Source organism: Hoplias malabaricus, chromosome 2 (genome assembly GCF_029633855.1).
Source record: "Hoplias malabaricus isolate fHopMal1 chromosome 2, fHopMal1.hap1, whole genome shotgun sequence".
Taxonomy (NCBI): domain Eukaryota; kingdom Metazoa; phylum Chordata; class Actinopteri; order Characiformes; family Erythrinidae; genus Hoplias; species Hoplias malabaricus.
Window position 1 is genome coordinate 34,980,300 of NC_089801.1, and position 21,454 is coordinate 35,001,753.

At 39.8% G+C, this 21,454-nt stretch overlaps 2 protein-coding genes across 3 annotated transcripts; one reads left to right on the forward strand and one right to left on the reverse strand.

Annotated features, from left to right (window-relative positions):
* The first annotated feature begins 3,632 nt into the window (after nt 1-3,632).
* On the forward strand, nt 3,633-15,165 carry LOC136676349 (trichohyalin-like). Its single transcript, XM_066653295.1, has 11 exons — nt 3,633-3,784; nt 3,989-4,051; nt 4,156-4,479; nt 4,657-4,670; nt 6,217-6,244; nt 6,867-6,898; nt 7,799-7,859; nt 8,153-8,410; nt 12,136-12,825; nt 13,005-13,076; nt 13,167-15,165. Exons 2-11 carry the CDS (start codon nt 4,033-4,035, stop codon nt 14,471-14,473), a joined length of 2,805 nt encoding a protein of 934 aa, XP_066509392.1. The 5' UTR covers nt 3,633-3,784; nt 3,989-4,032; the 3' UTR covers nt 14,474-15,165.
* Nucleotides 15,166-16,250: 1,085 nt separating this feature from the next.
* Nucleotides 16,251-18,893, reverse strand: si:dkey-111e8.4 (uncharacterized protein LOC793802 homolog). Of its 2 annotated transcripts, none has more exons than XM_066658912.1 (4): nt 18,738-18,893; nt 18,267-18,431; nt 17,589-17,803; nt 16,251-16,493 (listed from the first exon to the last, which is right to left on the reverse strand). In XM_066658912.1, the coding sequence occupies exons 2-4, from the start codon at nt 18,422-18,424 to the stop codon at nt 16,306-16,308; spliced, it is 561 nt and encodes a 186-aa protein (XP_066515009.1). In that variant the 5' UTR covers nt 18,425-18,431; nt 18,738-18,893; the 3' UTR covers nt 16,251-16,305. The 2 variants fall into 2 exon arrangements, with proteins under 2 accessions (XP_066515009.1, XP_066515004.1); XM_066658907.1 differs by having other exon boundaries at nt 18,719-18,893.
* Between the last annotated feature and the right edge of the window lie 2,561 nt (nt 18,894-21,454).

A 21,454-nucleotide genomic window follows, 5' to 3' on the forward strand; every position in this document is an offset into this window, starting at 1 on the left:
AAACTCTTTATGTCATTGAAGGACTCGTTTAATTAATTGATGAATCTGTCCCCATAACTCCTCACTCATTTTCATCCAATCCTAAAAAACCTAAGATGTACTGAAAGAGCAGGAAAAATTAATTTAACCAGGTTAAAGTTCAATGAGGAGACTGATCACGCCCTAAAGCAGATGTAGATACCAAGTCAAATTTAGTGAAAAAGCTATCGGAATAAGTGGAAGAGGATAAGTATTATATTTAGTGACAAAGTTTAGACCTTAATAGTCTATATAAGGACACATCCTCCATTCTTCCTTTTCACAAAAAATAATCTGGATACTGCCGGTGATGTGGACAATCTAATGAAAACTTGGTTGAGGGCCTTCTGAATATAATCCTCCATAGCTTTCCATAGAATATATACATGATTTGGGTAAACTAAAGCATCGGTTAACTTAGTACCACAATCATAGAAAAGACGTGGTTGAAGATTAGCAGCATAATTCTCAGTAAATACCTTTTCAAGGTCACTGTACCCCTTGGGACTGACAAACTGTCTCCCTAAATGAGGACTCTCTACAGAAGTGGGATTAATACTAAACCTAGGATAATCCAAACAGTGGCTTATACAGTACATGGACCAAGACTCAAACTCTTGTTTAGACCAAGAAATGTTAGGGTTATGTAATTCAAGCCACGGAGGTCCTAAAATAAGAGAAAAAATGATCAATAAAAAGATCAATAAAAAGTTATCTTGATGAAGAGCGCTGGTCTCCAGGAGCACAGGATCTGTACTGAGCATTATGCCTCCCTTCCCCACCGGGTCTTCGTCTAAGGCTCATACTCGCAGGATGGATTTCAACAAAGTCATCGGAATCTGGGGTCTCTGCACTATGGAGGCATGGATGAAATTCCCCTCTGCACCAGAGTCGATTAGAACTGAAATGGTCAGAGAAAAAATCTGGCCAGTAAATTCTTATGGGTAGCTTAAAGGATGTAGAGATGAGTTTACAGGAGGATTATTCGCTGCTTTCCTCTTTAAGCAGCAGAAGATCTTTTTCCGATCAGTACAAATGGCCAGGGAAATATACCCATCTTGAGATATATAGAATTGCAGGTTTAAGTCTGTAATGAAAAGCCATTTTTAAGGCAGGTTTGTTCCAACCATTGTCAGCAACAATAATACGAAACTCTAAAACATACACTGCTACTGCCCTATTCCCTGTTTGATCTGTATTAACAGCTCCCCGCTAGCTCAGCCCTGGTTTGAATGGTCAAAAATAGCTTTAAATTGAAAGAGAATCTGTTCATAGGTTTTACATTGTACACGGTTCCATACAGCAGCAGACCATTCTAATATCTTTTCATTCATTCATTCATTATCTGTAACCGCTTATCCAGTTCAGGGTCGCGGTGGGTCCAGAGCCTACCTGGAATCATTGGGCGCAAGGCGGGAATACACCCTGGAGGGGGCGCCAGTCCTTCACAGGGCAACACACACACACACCTACGGACACTTTTGAGTCATCAATCCACCTACCAACGTGTGTTTTTTGGAATGTGGGAGGAAACCGGAGCACCCGGAGGAAACCCACGTGGACACGGGGAGAACACACCAACTCCTCACAGACAGTCACCTGTCGTTACTACGACGTGTTAATCTTATATCTAATCTAACTATAATACTTGAAAGAATAAGTTCTAATAAAAGTTTCTAGTTCTTTTAAAAAATACTTGAAAGATGAAGACGACTTTCTTGGAAGATCAGCAGGCTCTTTATTTTCTTAAAGCATTGGGGAGCAGTTTCAGAAGGCCTCCCAAAGACTCACTCACAAAGACACACGGAAAACCACAGTTTACATACACTTTTTGGGGTGAGGTCATCTCGCCCCTCCTATTAGGTTGCCTTTCATAGGACACAAAATGGTACCCTTATCTCCCCAAGGACGCATTATATCATAGGAGCCCAATTAAAATGTATCCTTGTCTTCTAAGGAAGTTGTATTTCACACTGTACCAGACAACTATGATCTATGAATAAGTGAATTCTTCATCACACCCAGAGGGGGAATCAAATCCACAACCTGGAGCTGTGTGACTGCGACACTACCTGCTGCGCCACCTAATATAAAAAAAAAATAAAAAGAAATTTTACTTTGATCAGAGCATGGCAACAAGTTCGAGAAATACACAGAGCATTGTAAAAAAAAAAAAGCCTCTACACTTATTAGGATTGGCACCAAACCTATCAGGATTGCTTACGGGGAAGTTACCTTGACCGACAACGGAAGGAGGAGGAGGAGAAGGGAGTGAAGTGTTATTAGTATTATCATTATATCATTATTATTCCTCACCCTTTCATCATCAGTCTCCCACAGAGTTGGTGCTGAGTAGGTCCACGGCAACAGTCTTAGAGACCATGTGTGAATCAGTAGGAAAGTCCATCTGGGAGACTTGTTGACCACTGTCTAGTGTGTGGTCTGAGATTGAGGGAGAGACAGATGAGTATTAACAAGGTAATAGTAAATAGCTTTACTTAAGCATGTAATTGAGAACAATAGTGATAGATTACCTTACTAAGCACAAACACATTTCCAATATTTGAATGTGAAAAAAAATGTGAAATGCAGACACATACAGCAAAAGGTGGAAACAAAACAGGGCCTGTTTAAAAAAATAAGAAAAATAAGCTGTGCAGAAATTTAAGGTATAATCTTTGATATTTTTGGAACCTCTGTTTTTGGTTTAAATACACTAACTCTGAATGTGGTGCATGTAAAACATTCCTGAAAATATGGGACAGTTTTAGTCTCAGATTAAACACATTTTAAAAATATATTCAAATTTTCAACAGTTGATAAAATCATGCTTGTGTATGACAGCAGTGTCCTTGTCTTTTATGAATGAGGAAAGACTGAGGCTCAACACTTTCCCAGAATGCACAAGTAATGCAGCTGCTTAAGAGCAATGAACAGATGCAACGTTTTAGCTGTTTTTCTCTCTACAGTGCATAATATGATCAGAAGATTCAGGGAATCTTTAGAAAAAACTGTGTTTGAAACAGCTTCATTATTATTATGTTATTAATGCTATTATATAACTTTCAGAATAAATATAATCACTTTTATTAATTCCACAAGTGTCCTAACGGATTGTGCTCCCTAGCAGCTCTGTGCATGCCCCAACATGAAACTGGCAGGCAAATATACACAGGATAATGCTCACAGGTTAATACAATCAAAATTCAGGTGAGGAAGATCTGAAAAGGTTTTTAGGATTGGGTGGCTTTGAACATGTGACATACTCTTCGAACACAAGGGAATTATGGGAGTCGTAGATGTCAGAAGCAGAAGGAAGAACAGGAAGTGTGAAAATTTTCCTTCATGTGAGGATTTAGTTTATGCATATCTGTTTTTAATCCTGTAGGGCATTATGTGATATGCTATTTTAGCCTATCAAAATATCCTACCGACTGTTTTTTTTTTTGGACGGTTATACTTGTAAAAGTACAATATTGTAGCACATCGACAGAACACCAATTTGGTAGGAGTTATTAAAATTATTACTGTGGAGTCTCCTCCTCCAATCTGGCAACCCAGAGTGTGTCTAGCTGCAATTGAAAGTGAAAGCGTCTCTGGACGCTGAAATGGAGAGAGAGGTGTAAGATTTATTTATGAAGGTTCGGGCTTGTTTTTTGTGGATCGTTGTGTTTTAGACAAAAAGCAGATCTGAGCTGCTTTAAAATGGAGCAGGTTTTTCCCTGAAGCAGTGATATAACTCTGAAGAAGAGCGAAGGGAAGAGAGGTTAGCAACAAGCTAACATTAAACATTAGATATTTGAAAATACATATATAAAAAAACCACACACACACAAAATATTTTTGTATTAATTAGTTTAAAATGCATGGAAGCCTTCATATCCTAACGTGTTAGCTACGTAACTATAAACCCAACATAACAAAATCTCTCTCTCTCTCTCTCTCTCTCTCTCTCTCTCTCTCTCTGTAGGAGGTCATTAGTCTGAAGCTGTAGGAGGAGATGAAGAGATAAAGATGGCAACTGCAAGCAACAGTGAGTCAAATGTTCAGATATTGATCAGTGTTTGATATTGATTTGTGATTGTTTCCTGTAACAGATTTAACTGTGAACATCGTGGTGTGTGTTTTCCTTCACAGAGTTTAAACTCATTGGACCTGATGGTGATAAATATGACTCTGTCTCTGCTGCCACTCTCTCCTGTCACCTGTCTCCTGAAGTCAGTGCTGTTGACCTGGAGATCAGGTGGTTTAAGGAGACGGAGTGTGTTTGTCTCTATAAGAACAGACAGGTGACAGAGGGGCGGGGCTACAAGGGCAGAGTGAGTCTGTTCACTCAGGAGCTGCAGAGAGGAAACGTCTCCTTACAGATCAGAAACTGCACACTGTCAGATAGAGGACATTACCTGTGTCAGGTCACTGATGGAGACACAACAGAGGAGTGTACAGTAGAAGTGAGAAGGGGTAAGTATCTCAGAGCTCCCCTCTGTATATAAACTCAAAATAAAACAGTAACAGATGAATAAAGGAGATTTCTGATGTGGAAGATTAACTGTTTCTCAGGAAGTGTTTTTAAATGATGTGAGTGTTTTCTCATTGGGTTTTATCTCACACTGTGCTCTGTTTTTTTCCTTTACACAGATCCTTCATACTCTGTGAGTATATCACTCCTCCCTCCTCACACTGATCACAATGTCTGCTGTGTTTATAAACGTATCACATCTATTACAGTTTAATTCAGAAATGCACCAGACAAAATCTCTCATCTCAGAACAAAGGTTGTTCAAATTTTTTCCCAAAATGCACCTGCACCTCCTCAGCATCTATCATTGCTCTGAGCAGCCAGTGTTAGCTTTAGCATTAGCTCATCTCAGATATAACTTCTGTTGGTAAAACCTTGTCCTTAGATGGGAATATCTAACGTTTTAATATGTTCTTGTGAACATTTTTGTCTGGTAGAACATGTTATGGATGATAACAGGTCGTCTGAACTGAAAGTCTAACAGTTATTGCCACAGTAACAAAGAGAGAGAGTACTTACATACAGTTTTACAAATTTCACTTGATTTATTGCCTTTGTTTTGTTTAATGTTTTAGGAAATACCTATAGTGTTAAGGCAATAAAAATGTTTACTGTTCCTGTTGAAAATAATGGATATGTTTTTGTAGTTTACAACATCATAAAAGAGATTCTTCCACCTTCCTTTGCACAATGCCCTGCATTTCCACCATAAAGTTTACTGATAAAAAAAAATACACCACAGTTAGAAGCAGTGTGGACTCTGTTGGGAGTGATATCACTGTTCTTTTGTGATGATGCAATATTTGAGGTGTAACGTCAAGCGGCAAAACAGCAGCAGGTGGAAATTTTTGATCCACATGCAGCTATTTATTAGAAAACAGTCATAAGCAAATAACACCAAAGATAAGTCAAAGACAAGAGTTAGACTATGGTCAAAGTCCAAAAAAGCACAAGCACATGTGTCCCAGCTTCCAAAAACAGTGATCCAAAATTCAGAAGTCAAAGAGCCTTGCAAAAGGTCAAAAACAAGGAACCAGAGACAAATTTCAGTATGAATATTTCGAATGTCAGAAGAATAGATAAAACCTTGCAGAGTACTGAGGCGAGAGGGAGCCTTTTAAAGGGGTGAGAATAAGGTGCAGGTGAATTAAATCATAAGAACATTCAGTACTCTGTGGATCAGGATCTCTTTTGTCAGGAGAGGGAAGAATTTATGACACATCATCAGTACATCATCATCATCATCATTTCTTGTAGTCTCTCTCAATGCATCATTATCATCATCTTCCTTATGGTCATCAGGGATGGTTCCTGCACCACCATTGATGCAAATAAAATATTAGTTTGATACATTTAATGTCTTTAAACACAATAGAGGCCTGTAGTAATGACATACAGACATGCCCATATTTCACATACACATCAGTAATGAATTATTACACGGCTTAGAATGACAACCAGAGAAAGAGGGAAAGAGTGTGAGATCAGAGACAACACTAAAACAAATATTTTATTTTTATTTACAAATATGCATCTGCAGTTTCTGTTAAACTGTTATATTTATGGAGAGGTTTATTAATTTTGGAAATAATCTGGATTACTTTCCACTGATTTAAATGTAATAATTAGCTTACAAATCCATTCATGAAATCTTCACATTGTATTATTTTCTTTGACAGGGCGGGTCGTCTCATGGGGAGAAGAGAGGTGAGTGAAAATAGTGTGAATAGTGTAACAGTGTAAAATAAATGTCAGAGTAGTGTTCAGCTCAACATCATCAGCAGAGAGAGTTTCCTCACAAACCAATGACACACACATACACACCCCACACACACATATCTGATCTAAACACTGATACTGAGAGACGTTCCAAATCTTTTAGATTTATCACCTTTGATAGAATCAGAATAATATCCCAGCAGAGGAGTGTTTATGTCAGTGCTTTTTATTCTGTACTGTTCTGTGAAAAAACACTGTTTAATAATGAAATGGAAGAGATTAATCAGTTGAAACATAGAGGGAATATGATCATTACAGAGTGAAGTGAAGATATCAAACAGGATTCAGTTTATCAGAACGTGAAGGAACCCATCAGGAGAAGTTCTCTAAAGCTCCAGAGCAGCACGTCTCAAACTACACACAAGATTTCACACTCTGAGCTCTTTAGTCTGGAGCTGAGGTTTTAGTGCTCTTTACTTTTATCTCTCAAACTAGAAAGTCTATACTTAAAAATATAGCTGATGGAGCAACATGTGCTACAGAATACACAGATTAAAGTGTTATTTTGTAGTTCCTGTATTTTAAAAGTTCTAATTTTGTCTCAAAATAGGCCCTCCATGTGATAAAGTCTTCATTTCTCAGGTGAGTACATTATTTTATAATATTCATTCATTCATTCATTAACCGCTTATCCAATTCAGGGTCACGGTGGGTCCAGAGCCTACCTGGAATCATTGGGACATCATTGGGATAGGAGGAAACCTATGCGGACACAGGGAGAACACACCAACTCCTCACAGACAGTCACCCGACCCGGTCCCTAGAGCTGTGTGACTGCGACACCGTGCCACCCTATTTTATAATAATCAGAGTTAATTTTTTAAACAGAAAAAAAAGATTTAAATGACCATTCCTTTTACTCATTCATTCATTCGTTCATTCATTCATTCATTGTCTGTAACCGCATATCCAATTCAGGGTGGGTTTGGAGCCTACCCAAAAGCATTGGGCGCAAGGCGGGAACACACCCAGGAAGGGGCTGAAACTATAATTACCCCCTAGATAATAACTGCTTGTGCTACTCTTGGCAGGAACAGCTGTAGTCATATGATTGCAATAACTATCGATGAGTCTTTTTTCTTTTTTGAGTATTACAAAATAGCGTTTTCACAGTGAGTGCATTTCCCTGCACTTAATTATCTGATCATATTTGGATCTCTGCATTTATTTAATTATTCAAGTGACCATATAAACCCCATACTCATTTCTTATATGGGATTAAGGCCTAAAAATCTGATTAAGAAAACAGATAAAGAGAAAACATATATATATATATATATATATATATATATATATATATATATATATATATATATATATATACAGATCATGTATACGCTTACCCTGATTTATTTAGTTTTTCTCAATCTGTGCACACTTCTTCAATAGAAAATAAATGAATTCCTGCTGCTTTTTGCTCTTGCTGATTCTTGTGTGAATGTATACATCAATGAACCTTCACACTTTTTATCACTTCCACAGATCGACAGAGTATGGGCAGAAGAGGAGAGAAAGAATATGGAGGAATCTACTCTGCTGATTGGTGAGTCAAAAAAGTGATACAAAAGCCACTAGCTGGCTTTCCATCCAATTTTTCTGCAGATGTTATGCACAATAAAGACATTTCAACATGAAAAAAGGTAAATAAGTAGATTCTCGTGATTAGGGGCAGTATTAAAATGAGCAAGATAAAGGGATTTATGTGAGTTCCATTTTCAAAATTCACAAAACTTATTGGATGGAAAACCCACAACTGATAGTTCTGCCTTTAATATTCTACTTAATAATAACAGAAGAGTACACTGTATTTATATATGTTTGCACAAATGACCAAAGAGACTCAGCTACAACTTCAGGAGAAAAAAACAGAGCTGGAGAATGTGAGGAAACTGCTGAGAGAGAAAGAGTCTCTACTGAAGGACACAGTGAAAGAGGTGGACAGCTGTAAAAATCAACTGGAGACACAGAGAAAGGAGCTGCAGGAAAAGAGCAGCACACTCCAGAAGATGAAGATCCAACTGGAAGATCAGGAAACTAAAGTCACTCTTCAGCAGAAAGAGCTGGAAGAGAAACATCAGCAGCTTAAACTCACAGGTGAGGTCCCTGTTCTGAACTAACAGTAAAGATCTTTTCAGATGTGTTGTGTTTGTGGAGTATAGATCCAGCTTTAATGGAGATATGGTTCTGACGCCTGCTCAATATTCATATACATTGTCATTAATTGTCTGTATTGTTAATTTCCTCATGAATGTGTTTAACTGCTCTTTTCCACACGTCGTTCCTGACAAAGAGACAGAATCTAAACAGTGCTCTTGTTCCTGCACTGGCTGAAAAACAGAGATGACTTGCTCTATCTATGATTGTGTTTCTCAGTGTGGAGAACATGTGAACCTGTGTAATTACTATATAACAATTATACATAGGTTTTTTGTTCCCAGGTGTTGTGTGTTTTCCTAATTCTTTGTGCCTAAAAGGAATAGAAAAGATTTATTATGCCCCATTAACTTTGCTTTTGAGGTCAGCACAATGATATTTTAAAATTGATCATATTTTTATGAATATTCAGTGCTGAGTATAGATTTCAAAAAGCTTCTGGAACTGTGACAACTATCAAGATGTTTCTAGAACTGTCCAGAATTGTCTAGAACTTTCTTGGACTGTCCAGAAGTGTACATGGCAGTATAAATACAGTTATTTTAAACTAACCATTTCATTTGTGTAATAATGCTGGGGGTGTGTAGGAGTGGTCAAAGAGCAAGGGGATGAGGTATATGCAGGAGACTTTAATAACAATAAACAAAAGGTAACAAGACAGAGGCAAGCTAACACTAAACACAAAACAAGGCTAAACACTAAACATTAAACAAGTCTAAACACTAGACAAAGCTAAACACTAGACAAAGCTAAACACTAAACAATGGTAAACACTAGACAAAGCTAAACACTAAACAAAGCTTCTAAACATCAAACACGGCTAAGAAATAGACAAGGACTATACAGAACAAAGGGGTGAAACACATAGCAAGGTTAAATATAGAGCAAGCAAGGACCATTGACATAAAGCAAAGACAGCAAACATACATACAATTACCCACAAACAGGAAACACTGACAATGACTATATAAAGACAACACAAAAAAGAAACACCTAGACAGCAATTAAGACACATGACACTAGAAACACAAGGGAAGAGTATCACATGACCTGGGAACAAGCAGGAAGCAGACACAAAAGAGGGTGGAACAGTCACATGACAAGGGGCGCACAAACAAGCAACAAAACAGAACAGAACACACAACTAAGCATGTTACAATTTGCTGTTGTGCTGAATAAGTGAACTACTGCACACAGCTACAGTTAATTTAAATGGCACCAAGAGGTTGCATACATTCAGCAGACGCAAGAAGTTCTCTGTGAAAGCATCTGCTAAGATGCGTGAGGCCTGCAAAGCATACTTCGTGAAAACTATGCACAGCTGGTTCAGACTCTGATAAAGAGCTTTGTTGCAGTGGGGTGCAGGAAGTCACTCAGACTCCATATCCTTGATGCCCATCCATACATCCATCAATTGTCCACTTATTCAGGTCCAGGTCGCAGGGTAAACAGTCAGAGTAAAGAAACCCAGAGCTGCCTCTCCCTACCCACTTCTTCCAGCTCTTCCGGGGGGATACCAAGGCATTCCCAGGCCAGTCAAGACATGTGGTCTCTCCAGCGTGTTCTGGGTCTACCCCAGGGTCTCCTCCCCATTGGGCATGCCTGGAATACCTCACCAGGAAGGCGTCCAAGAGGCACCCGGACCAAATGCCCGAACCAACTCAACTGGCTCTTCTTGATGTGGAGGAGCAGTTGCTCCACTCCGAGTCTGTCCTGGAAATGCGAGCTCCTAACCCTGTCTCTAAGGGATTGTCCAGACACCCTGCGGAGAAAACTCATTTCAGCCGCTTGTACCCGCGATCTCATTCTTTCGGTCACTACCCAAAGCTCATGACCATAGGTGAAGGTTGGGACGTAGACTGAATGGTAAATCGAGAGCTTTGCTTTTCTGTTCAGCTCTCTCTTCACCACAACAGACCGGTACAGAGTCAGCATTACTGCTGACGCTGCACCAATCCGCCTGTCAATGTTCTGCTCCATCTTTCCCTCACTCGTGAACAAGACCCAGATATATCTGAACTCCTTCACTAGAGGCAGGAGTTCACTTCCAACCTGGAGAGAGCACTCCACCCTTTTCGGACTGAGTGCTATGGACTCAGATTTGGAGGTGCTGATTCTCATCCCTGCTGCTTCACACTCTGCTGAAAAACTGGTCCAGTAAGAGCTGGAGGTCATGGCTCGTTGAAGCCAACAAGACCACATCATCCCCAAAAAGCAGACACGGGATCCTGAGACCACCGAAGCAGACATCTTCCGCCATTTGGCTATGGCGATAAATTCTGTCCATAAAGATTATGAACAGAATTGGTAACAAGGGGCCGCCCCGACGTCCAACTTACTGCCAGCCATACGAACCAGACTTCTGCTCTGTTTATATAGGGACTGGGGCCCAGTACCCCATACTCACAGAGCACTCCCCACAGAATGTCTTGAGGGACATGGTCCCACGCACCCTCTAGGGTCCTAGTGAGGGTACAGAGCTGGTCCTGTGTTCCATGACCGGGGCTGAATCCACATTGTTCCTCCTGAATCCATGATGCCCACCTAGTTAAATTCAGAGAGAATATGGAGCTTATTCAGAGGAGAAAGGCGACCGCTTTCACCAGGACGTAATGAACTTTGAACACAATCACCAAGGACAGTACAGTGAGAACATGATGGGAGACTATATTTGGGCACTGATTCCTGAAAGTGATTTTCAGTTCAGTTGTAAATCTCAGAAAACCACACACTTCTGAAGGGTTTTGGTTAACTTTGTAAATGTGCAGTGCATACTGTTCTTTGTTGATGTGAAGTGATTGGGGAATTTTAAAATGCTGTCATTCTTGGTGGGTCTCCAAGGCCTTTACACAAATGTTCCATGTTTTCTTTGCCTCTGGGACAGCCGTTGTTCTGATGAGTTGTGCTTCCTTGTCGAAATGTGCCATGGTGTACTTTTATACGTACAGTTGTTTAAATAAAATAGTAGGTAAGATAAATGTAGTGTATCAGAAGATGCTGCCTACAGAAGTATAAGCAGGAGATATGCACAGCCCAAATCTCCTTAGTAAAGATATTACTACGATGATAAGGAGTGGTTTTATAGTGTTTTACATTTAATTCTTGTTCAGTTTTGGAACACTCAAGCTTATAATAACAGTGAACAACGATTGTGTGATGCACCAGAGAAAACATATTTAACACGAAAAACACATGAAAACATTAAAAAGTTTGGTCTGAGCATGTGCAGAGCTGCATAGTAGCAAATTTCGACAAGGCAGCACAACTCGTCAGAACACCTGGACACAAGTGCACACTATTGTAGAAAGAACTGGCCTCAGAGAAAGTGATGTACAGTACAGTTACAGATCCAGAAAATACACTCATTATTGAGCTATTATACGCAGCATTGCTGGAGTTTCATAATCATTGCATATTTGTAGTGAATTGTTGATTGTTTCTACAACACAATTTGATACAACACAAGCACGAGTTAATTTTGTGTTTTATCTCAATAAATACAAAACTAGTGCAGGTCATTGTCACAAAATTAAATTTGATGAGGAATGTTGGTGTTTTTTTATTAAGTTATACGTGAGCAGTTGAAATATAACAGTTATAACGCGGGAACTAAGATTGTGTTACATTGTTATGATCTAAAATGTAGAATTCATAATTTCTTACAGATTTAGAGGAAAAGGCCAAACAGCTGAAAGAGAAACAGAACATTATAACAGAACAAGACACACAGCTAATGGAGAGAGAGACACAGCTTCAGGAGAAAGACAGACTTCTCACGGAGGTCAGAGATGAACTGAGACAAACCAGAAGTGAATTAGAGCAGAATCATAGAATACAAATGGAAGAGATGGAGAAAAGACTTCAGGAGAAAGACACAGTTCTAAAAGAACATTTAGAGACGATTGATAAAAGAGACGCGTTATTAAAGGAGACAAATGAAAGACTTGAAGGTGTTAGTGAACTGTTTAAGGAGAAAGACACGGAGCTGGTGAATATGAGGAAACTGCTGAGAGAGAAAGAGTCTCTACTGGAGGACACAGTGAAAGAGGTGGACAGCTGTAAAAATCAACTGGAGACACAGAGAAAGGAGCTGCAGGAAAAGAGCAGCACACTCCAGAAGATGAAGATCCAACTGGAAGAACAGAAAACTGAAGTGAGTGAAAAAGACAAACAGCTTGAAGAGAAGGAGAGGATTGTAAGTGAGATACACACACAGCTAATGGAGAGAGAGGAACAGCTTAAAGAGAAAGAGAGACTTCTAGAGGAGAGAAACAAGCAGCTGCAGGAAAAAACACACTCTCCATCATCAGTTCCAGTCAGGAGGAGAAACAGCAAGGAGGGAAATCCTCCAGAGTGTAAGTAACTGATCAGGTCACTTCAAATGCTTTGTGCAATATAGTACCTTTACTGTGAATGTTTTATCACATGTTGTTTGCAGAATTTTGGAATCATTAAATATCTTACACACATTTACAGATAATTTTCACAATTATTAAATATTCACAAACTGTATTTTGGTGCTGTGGTTTCTCAGTCAGTGAAGAGAGTCCAGACCCAGCCGCTCCACTCAGGAGGAGAAACAGTATAGAAGGACTTCCTCCAAAAAGTAAATGATCACAATGTTATATACTTTCTGAAATGCTTCCTGAGACAGAACATTCAAGTAATGAACCCCTTCATTCTTGTTGATCTGCAGTGAGTGGAGAGTCTCCTCCAGAGTCTGGTGGTGTATCAGAGCTGAGGCTGGTTCTGCTGGGGAGGACTGGAAGTGGGAAGAGTGCAGCAGGAAACAGGCTCCTGGGCCGAGAGGAGAGGAGCAGGGCTGGAGCGTCTACAGTGAGGCAGCAGAGTGAGAGCAGACAGGGCCAGGTGGCTGGGAGGCAGGTGACTGTGGTGGACACTCCTGACTATTTCAGTCCTGGACTCTCTCTGGACGAGCTGAGACAGGACGTGGGACTCTGTGTCCGTCTGTCGGCCCCAGGACCCCACGCCTTCCTCCTAGTCATACCAGTGAAGCAGACCTCAGGAGAGGAGAGAGACATGCTGCAGAAAATCGAGGAGATGTTTGGAGAGAGATGCTGGAGGAACACCATGATCCTCTTCACCGTCACTGATGAAGACCAAGAGAAGAGGATTGAAGAGTTTGTCCAGTCAGGAAACCAGGAGGTCCAGAGCCTTGTGGAGAAATGTGGGAACAGGTTTCACTGTCTCAACATTAAGGAGAGTGGAGAGGGGTCTCGGGTCTCAGAGCTGCTGGAGAAGATCGAGAAGATGGTGGAAGGAAACAGAGAGGAGTTCTACAGCAGTGAGATCTACCTGGAGACAGAAGCTCAGATCAGAGCAATGGAGACAAAGATCATGAAAGAATTGGAGGAAAAGAGGATGAAAGAAGAGAGAAAAACTAAGGAAAAACATGAAAAGGAGCTGCAGAACTCTCTGAGAAGGATAGAGGGAGCAGTACAAGAGCACGAAGGAGAGATAAAACAACTTAACAACAGAACAACTGACCTAGAGAGAAGAATGAAAGAAGAGAGGGATGAAGAGAAAAAGAGAGGACTGGAACGAGAACTGGAGAGAGAGTTAGAGCGAAGGACAGAAATGGAAGAAAAGGTGAAGGGACTGAAAGAGGAGAGAGAGAGGGACAGGTGTGAGATGGAGGAGAGACACAGACGGGAGATGGAGGAGATCATGGAGACGTATGAAGGAGAAGCCAGAGCTGAAGCAGAGAGAAACTTAATGAAGATCCTGCTGCCTGAACTCCACAGGAACATTTTGACTTCAAAGACAAAGATGCAGGAGGAGTTCAGCAGACAGATGGAGGAGAAGAACATGGAGCTGGAGAAACTGAGAGAGAATTACTCTGAGCTCAGGAAGACTCACTCACTTCTGGAGGAGGTCTATGAGAGAACTGTGAGAAGGAGCTCGGAGTCAGAGGGAGCTGCTCCAGCCGCAGAAGGGGAGTCTAAAGGAATCTCTCAGAGGTTTAAAGACCTGTTTCTCTGATAAAAATAGTATGAAAACTTACCCATGCAAAAATAGTGTTCCTCAGTTGAGATGATTACAAAGAAGGTGGAGTAGGAGGATTATGTGAATTAAGTGTAGTGGAGTTCTGAAGGAGCTAATCCGGTAAATGTGCAGCATTTTGTATAATCACTACAGGAAAAGCATGAAATGAAATGGAATGCTCCGTATCCATTGAACATGAGCCTAAGGTCATTAGGCTCACTGTCAAGTGTCAGCTGGTGGGGTATAAAATTTCCCAGTACTGGGCTGTAGAGTATTGCAGCTGTGCTTTCTGAAGTGGTGGAGCACCAGTTCAAATGCCAGTATGTCAATATATATTGAGTCTAGACCATACATATGATATTTCTCATTAAGATTAGTCTGATAATTTGTATAGAGTGTATAAATAAAATTATATATTTCTTTTACCAATTAAAAAAACTGCCAATGGAATTAAAATAATTAAATAAAGTTAAAAATTCTAGCAAGTAGTTGATTTATAAATCAATGCTTTTACAACAGCTTCCCATAATGAGAAATATTATATATATTGCCTGGATATGAGGTGTTTTCACTTGCCAAGACTTCAGTCTCCAATTCATATCCACCCTTAGATACACACTGTGACCAGGTTAATTCATGCTGTCTTGAAGGCCAACGCATAGATGTATATATGTTATATATGTTACTATAAAGTCTATTTTCTATTAAAAGACTATTCTCAACTGCATCAGTTGTCATCGGGTTGTTTTTAAGAATGTCAGATTGTGTCAGATCAACTCCTGTAATTCTTGCAGATTTGATGTGTTATGTTTATATTAGGGGTGGGACTTGATTAAAAGAAATATCGAATTAACTTGAAGCATTGTAATTAATTAATCAAAATTAATCACATTTCATTATTTAGCATGAGAAATATTGATTTAAGTTTGGTTGATGAATGAATCAATGAACATAAGCTTAAATTCAAAATCTTGTTTATTTTCCCACCAGTCTACTGCCAGTAAATTAGTCAGTTTGTCTGACGTGGACTTTGACGTTTTGTTTCTGAATGTGAACCCCGACAAGTGGTCGAGTGTTGACTGGCGACACTGTTTGCATTACGTACTGTTAACATTACTGACCTGCGCGCTAGCCCCAACATGTTTTGCGTTGAGGTGGTAACGAACGGTGGAAGTGCTCCTGTGATAAGCAAACTCCTTCCTGCATTAAGTGCAAATAACAACATTTTTGTTTGTACTTCCATCTGGAAGTTTCTTGTATTTAAATTTCCCATCCACCAGCGTAGTCTCTTACATCATCTCCATCATGTTCATCACATTGTGCGTTGTTATAATCTGTATGCCTGGAACTCAATGCACTGAAACTGCACTGAGAAACTTTCCATGGTGCAAAGTGAGATTAAAATGCATAAAAGATTTTATATAGTTATTTTCCCCAATAATTAATTAATCAAAATTAACGCGTTAAAATCCCACCCCTAGTTTAAATAGATCAGACTACTCCAGCCATGGGACATGTTGAATTTTGTCTGAATTTGAATTAAATTGTTACATTTTACATTCATTTTATAATAATGACAGTGAAAACGAGTAGTAGTGGAGTAGCAGGCAGTGTCGTTGCCACACAGCTCCAGGACCCTGAGTGAATGTGTGGTGCCCTAAGATGGAATAAATTACACCAAACCACCAGCCCTGATAATGATGAAGGGTTTACAAAGGACAAATTAAACAATGAATTAATATTTTCTATTACTCTAGAGCTTGCATTTTTATTAGTGCTGTATATATTTACACCTTGTCTTTACGGTGTCTTCAGGTGTTTTACTTCATTCAGTTGACCTGACATTGTACGGGTCCACCACCATCCTCAGCAGCTGCATTATTATCTTTATTCTTCACCCCTTCTTCTTCAGTCCCCTCAGAGTCAGTGCTGTGTGTGCCAGTGGCGGCAGTCTCAGAATCAGTAGGAAAGTCCAGCTGGGAGACCTGCTGATCACTAGCCTGTGTGTGGTGTGAGACTGAGGGAGAGACAGAGCAGATACAGGCATTACCACATTACTGTTACTCAAGCACATATGCCTAATTATAACACTGATTGATCTGTACTTTAATAAAGACAAAGTGCTACTCAAACCGGAACCAATCGCAAAAATATTAAAATAAACAGTGTCTTGTATTTAAACGAAAGAAGAGCAGACAATATCTTGTTCTGCACTTTAAAGATTTTGTTAATATACACAATATACACTGAATGTAACAGTACAGTATGTGCACAGTACAGAAAAGTTGGGATAGTATCAGTTTCAGACTAGAAACACTGAAAACCAACAGGTGATGGAATCATACTTATGTGTAAAGGCAGTGTGCAGGAAAGGCCTTGTCCTTTATGATTGTGGATGGGCCCGAGGCTGAACACCAGCGAATAATACAACAGCAATGAGTGGTTACAAGGATTTTAGTTGTTTTTTTCCCCATCCACAGTACGATATTAACATAAAATTGAAGGAATCTAGAGAAATCTTTAGGTGTGTATGTGTGTGTGTGTGAAGGTCAAGGGGCAAAATGCGACAGCTGTGCAGCAGAACACCTGTATATCATAAGAATGTCAGAGTTGATAAGAATAAAGGTGATGGAACTCAACAGTAAAAATGTGTCTGGATACATGTTTATTTTTTGGACCATGTTGCAGACATCACATCTCCCAGGACTCTTGGTAATTTATTGAGCTGCTGTTTTGATTCTTCTAGTCTAGTTCGTTTTTGCTCGGCTGTTTTTGTTTTTAAGGTGAATTAGGCAATTTCACCAGTGTGCCTGTATGTATTATTGTAGTTCAACTGCCTAACCACCAGAGGTCACACATCATGAACCCTGACAAACTTACCAGTGCATTAGACACGGTGACCTCAAGAGGTCAAGCAGGAGAACTACAATTAAGAAAGGTTTTTCAAAAAGGGTTTTTCAGGCCTAAACTGCACTCTGCTGATGCCATTGTTAAAATATTTTTTTAAAATCATGTTATTCATATTCTACAGTTAATTTACAATATAAAAATGTAGTGCACCTTCAATTCTAACTAACTATACTTGTACCTAAGTACTACTAATTACACTCACCTCTGTTGGAGAGTGTGTGTGACAGAGGCTGATCTATGGAGGTAGAGGCAACCTCTGTGGCAAGCTGGTCAGCCTCAGTTAAGCGCCTGTGGCCTGTTAACATGTGGATGAGCTCGGAGGCGTGTTTCTGCTCCGTCACAATCTTGAGGATCACTCGGACTTGACCGCTTCTGTCTGAACCATCACATGGGAGGATTTCTATTTCTGCCATCCTCCTGAATGGAGAGAGAGTGTACAGTGTACTCTCACTGTGATGTACACTATATTGACAAAAGGGTGCAGACATTCTTGTGACCTCTAAAATGAAGGGTATTAAAAAATGAATTTCTTCCCCTTGGCTGCATTAACCACTTCAACTTTTCTGAGAATACTTTAGCATTCAGCCACAAGGTTAGGTTTAGACATTTACAATACAGATTTTTTTTTAATTATTGAAAACATCAGTAACACATCAACACTGAGTCAAAAGTCATGAAAAGCAGTGTACGATGTGTGCGAATGAGAGAGAGAGCAGTGTATGATGTGTGTGAATGAGGGAGAAAGCAGTGTATGATGTGTGAATGATTGGTCTCAGCTGGAAGTCTAGAGAGAATGCAGAGATTGTATTTAGTTTTTATAATGACTGAAAAAATATGGCATTTTATGATAGTTTAAGTTAATGTGTGAATGCTACAGTACTCTGTTGTTGTGTGTGTTCGACGGTATCTGGTGACACAGCAGACACCAATGGCAGCAACAACGAGGAGGAGCAACACCACCACAAACACGATGAAAACATCAGAATTCAGCCACTGAGACATGGAGCTCATCCTACTACCATCCACACCTGCATCCATACCATGCCTAGACACACACACACACACACACACACACACACACACACAAAGTACATACACAAGCATTATTAAAAAGAGTGAGATTATAATTAAAAAGTTACTGAAATCACTAGAATTAAAATTGAAATACTAAATACACCACTTAAAATATATATTAAAATGTACTCAGAGCACTAAAAATATAACAATTACTGAAAACACTGAATTCAAATTAATCAGAAAACAAGACAAACATCTTAAGTTAAAATGTAAATATCTTAAATCAATTTAGAAGACTAAACATGAAGTCAGAACCTTAAAAAGGGAACTGTACTGAGTAAGTCGTGTAGCTCTGACTGCTGTAGACTACATCCGTGGCCTGTGCTGCTGTTACTGGCTTCTTGGCGAAGTTTATAAATCCTATTGCTGTCAGTTTCTGAACGCAGTACGGGTGAAGGCTGCTGGTCTGTTCCTCACATCACACTGAGGAGCTCTGAGCCTGGGCTTCAGAATCACAGTGGAACACTGAGCTCCGTGTTCTGATTCCAATCCATTATCACAGCCTTCACCTCGGAGTTCCTCAGCCGCCGTTTCACAGCGCGGGGGGGGGGGGGGGGTGTCCTCAGCTGCTCCAGAGACTACAGCACTGTACTGTGGAGGACTGGGTACTTTAAAACTCCACTAACGTGCGTTACTCACGTGTTATGCCATTTGAGGTAAGGACATTTTTGTTGAGACTCCAAATTCAGCCTTAAGGTGGAATGGAAAACTTAAATAGTACACCTCGTGAAGTTTCTGGTTGAAGGTGAAATAATTTCTCAACTAACGTAGAAACCTGTTGGAATGGAATAAAACATTTGAATAAAAGTTCAGCTCCAGCCTCAGCTAAGTGTACTTTAGGGCCCAATGGAAACTCATCGAGAAGGCGCACATTTAATGTGGAATGGGAATTTAAAATGAGTAATTATAATAAGCCTCGTGTATATTATGAAAGTAAAAGCATATATTTTCTTCAGTTTAGCTCAATTTATGGCAAAAAGCAGTCAACTTCAGGAATGAGAATGGCCGCAAGAGATGGAGGATATCTCTGGAAGCTCTTGATGTTGGTGTTTTTGTCCACACTGGGTCTGTTTACACCTCGCCAGGCCCGTTATAGAGATTAATTAATATTTAGGGGGACTGAACTTTAACCCGGGGGTCTAGGGGTAATTGCGTCATAGCAGCAAAATTCTTTGATGAGGTACAGATAAAGCAAAGCCACAAGGAGCTGCTGCCTTTAAAAAATGTATATCCATCCACAGGTAGAAAAATAAAACTGAGTTGTGAACATCTATTAACTCATTATACACAGGTATCTGTAAAATATACAGTCATAACATCAGGAAAAAGCAGGGCTAAAGAACATTTAAGGGGGCCACAACCACCCTTAAAGAGGTCTAACAACGTTGCACCTGGCATTAATATGCATTTTTGTGATCTGATCACTTCTGTATTTTACATGTCTGCATGAAAAGCCAGCCGTAAACCCCCTCAAGATTCATAGTGATCAGATTGTCGTTAAATCGCTCAGACCACATTCAGAGGAGGTTTAGAGATAGATTCTGTCCACATTTAACAGCAGTGTAAACAGAATGTGTTTTCTGTGTCTGGACAGTTATGCAGTAGAAACACGTTGGTTGAGAGGAGGAACAATGCAGGTGTATTGTATTTCTAGAGATGAATGGCTGTCCATTTATTTACAGAAAAAAAAATCATGTTTGAGAATAATTACTGGGAAAAGCCCATGCAACTGACTGATCACTGTTGTTATTCATTTGTCTGTGTCTTGTCCTTCCTGAGTCAGGTGATAAATATAATCAGTGTTGTTCTCTTTGTACGTTACTTTATTATGTTGCTTTTATTCACTTGATAACTTGATATAGCTCAAATTGGAATCAGGTCACTCAAATTTGTCAGAGAATGTTTGTGACAGAGGCTGATCTCTGGAGGAAGAGACAACCTCAGGGCCCAGATTGTCAGCGTCAGTGTCCTGTTAACATGTGGATGAGCTCGGAGGCATGTTTCTGCTCCGTCACAATCTTGAAGGGTATTAAAAGCAGTTAACTGTTCCCCTAATATTTCACTAGACTTTGAACACTGCATTGAGGATTTGTAAGCATTCAGCCACGTCAGATGTTGGATAGTCTCACATAGCCAATAAATAAATAAATAAAATAATACTGCAGTTATTTTAGACAGTTACAGCACAGTCAATTTTACATTATGGAAGACAAGCTTAAGGTGAATGGACATTGAATCAAAACGTTTGAACTGCAGTGTATTATGTGTGTGTTTGAAAGAGAGAGAGGGGAGTGTCTCAACTATACAAACAAGATAGTCCAAATAAATCAGCATCACATTTTAGTGTCATTTTTTTCCATGTTGTTTAATTGTAATTCATGGACAATTCCTAACTGTTACCAGCAGGGGGCGACATGCACCAACTCTACCCAAAATGACAGGCGCTGCTAATGAAATTCAGCCAAAGGAATGGATAAATGTTCAGCAGAGCGCTGTTCGTGGATTTATAAAGGGTTTCTGAGCCAGCGTTTGCTTTAAAAGGCTCGCGTAGACATCCTGGCATGACGTACACAGATATTTAAAAGCCATAGAGCAAGTATATAAATCATAGTGTGTTTCAAATTGGTTAGAGCTTCAGGAACTAGACCGATGTCCAAATGAATCAAATTTACCTTCACCATAGTTAAGTACTGATCCCATTTTGATTTATGACGAGTGGGGGCCACTTTAATTTGTGATGAGCAGAAGAATCATCACTCTGGTTTTAAACAGGTGTCGGTCAATGTAAGAAGTGGAGAACAGGAACAGATCTATGTTTTTTTAGAACCTGCTATGAAAAGCTGTCAGTGAAAAAAATAGATATGGTACGTTAAGAGGCTTGTGGCCCTTCACTTATCCAATATTAGGTGTTAGATAACTAGGACTGGCCGCATAGTGGAGCAACAGGGCTGCACAGGTTTCCTCCGGGTGCTCCAGTTTCTTCCTGCAGTC

Coding starts and splice junctions, on each gene's coding strand:
- LOC136676349 (XM_066653295.1), top strand. Junction 8,411..12,135: donor TCAGCAGCTTAAACTCACAG/GTGAGGTCCCTG, acceptor AATTTCTTACAG/ATTTAGAGGAAAAGGCCAAA. Junction 12,826..13,004: donor GGAGGGAAATCCTCCAGAGT/GTAAGTAACTGA, acceptor GTGGTTTCTCAG/TCAGTGAAGAGAGTCCAGAC.
- si:dkey-111e8.4 (XM_066658912.1), bottom strand. CDS start 18,424: ATGGATGCAGGTGTGGATGGTAGTAGGATGAGCTCCATGTCTCAGTGG. Junction 17,804..18,266: donor CGAACACACACAACAACAGA/GTACTGTAGCAT, acceptor CTCTCCATTCAG/GAGGATGGCAGAAATAGAAA. Junction 16,494..17,588: donor ACACACACTCTCCAACAGAG/GTGAGTGTAATT, acceptor TCTCTCCCTCAG/TCTCACACCACACACAGGCT.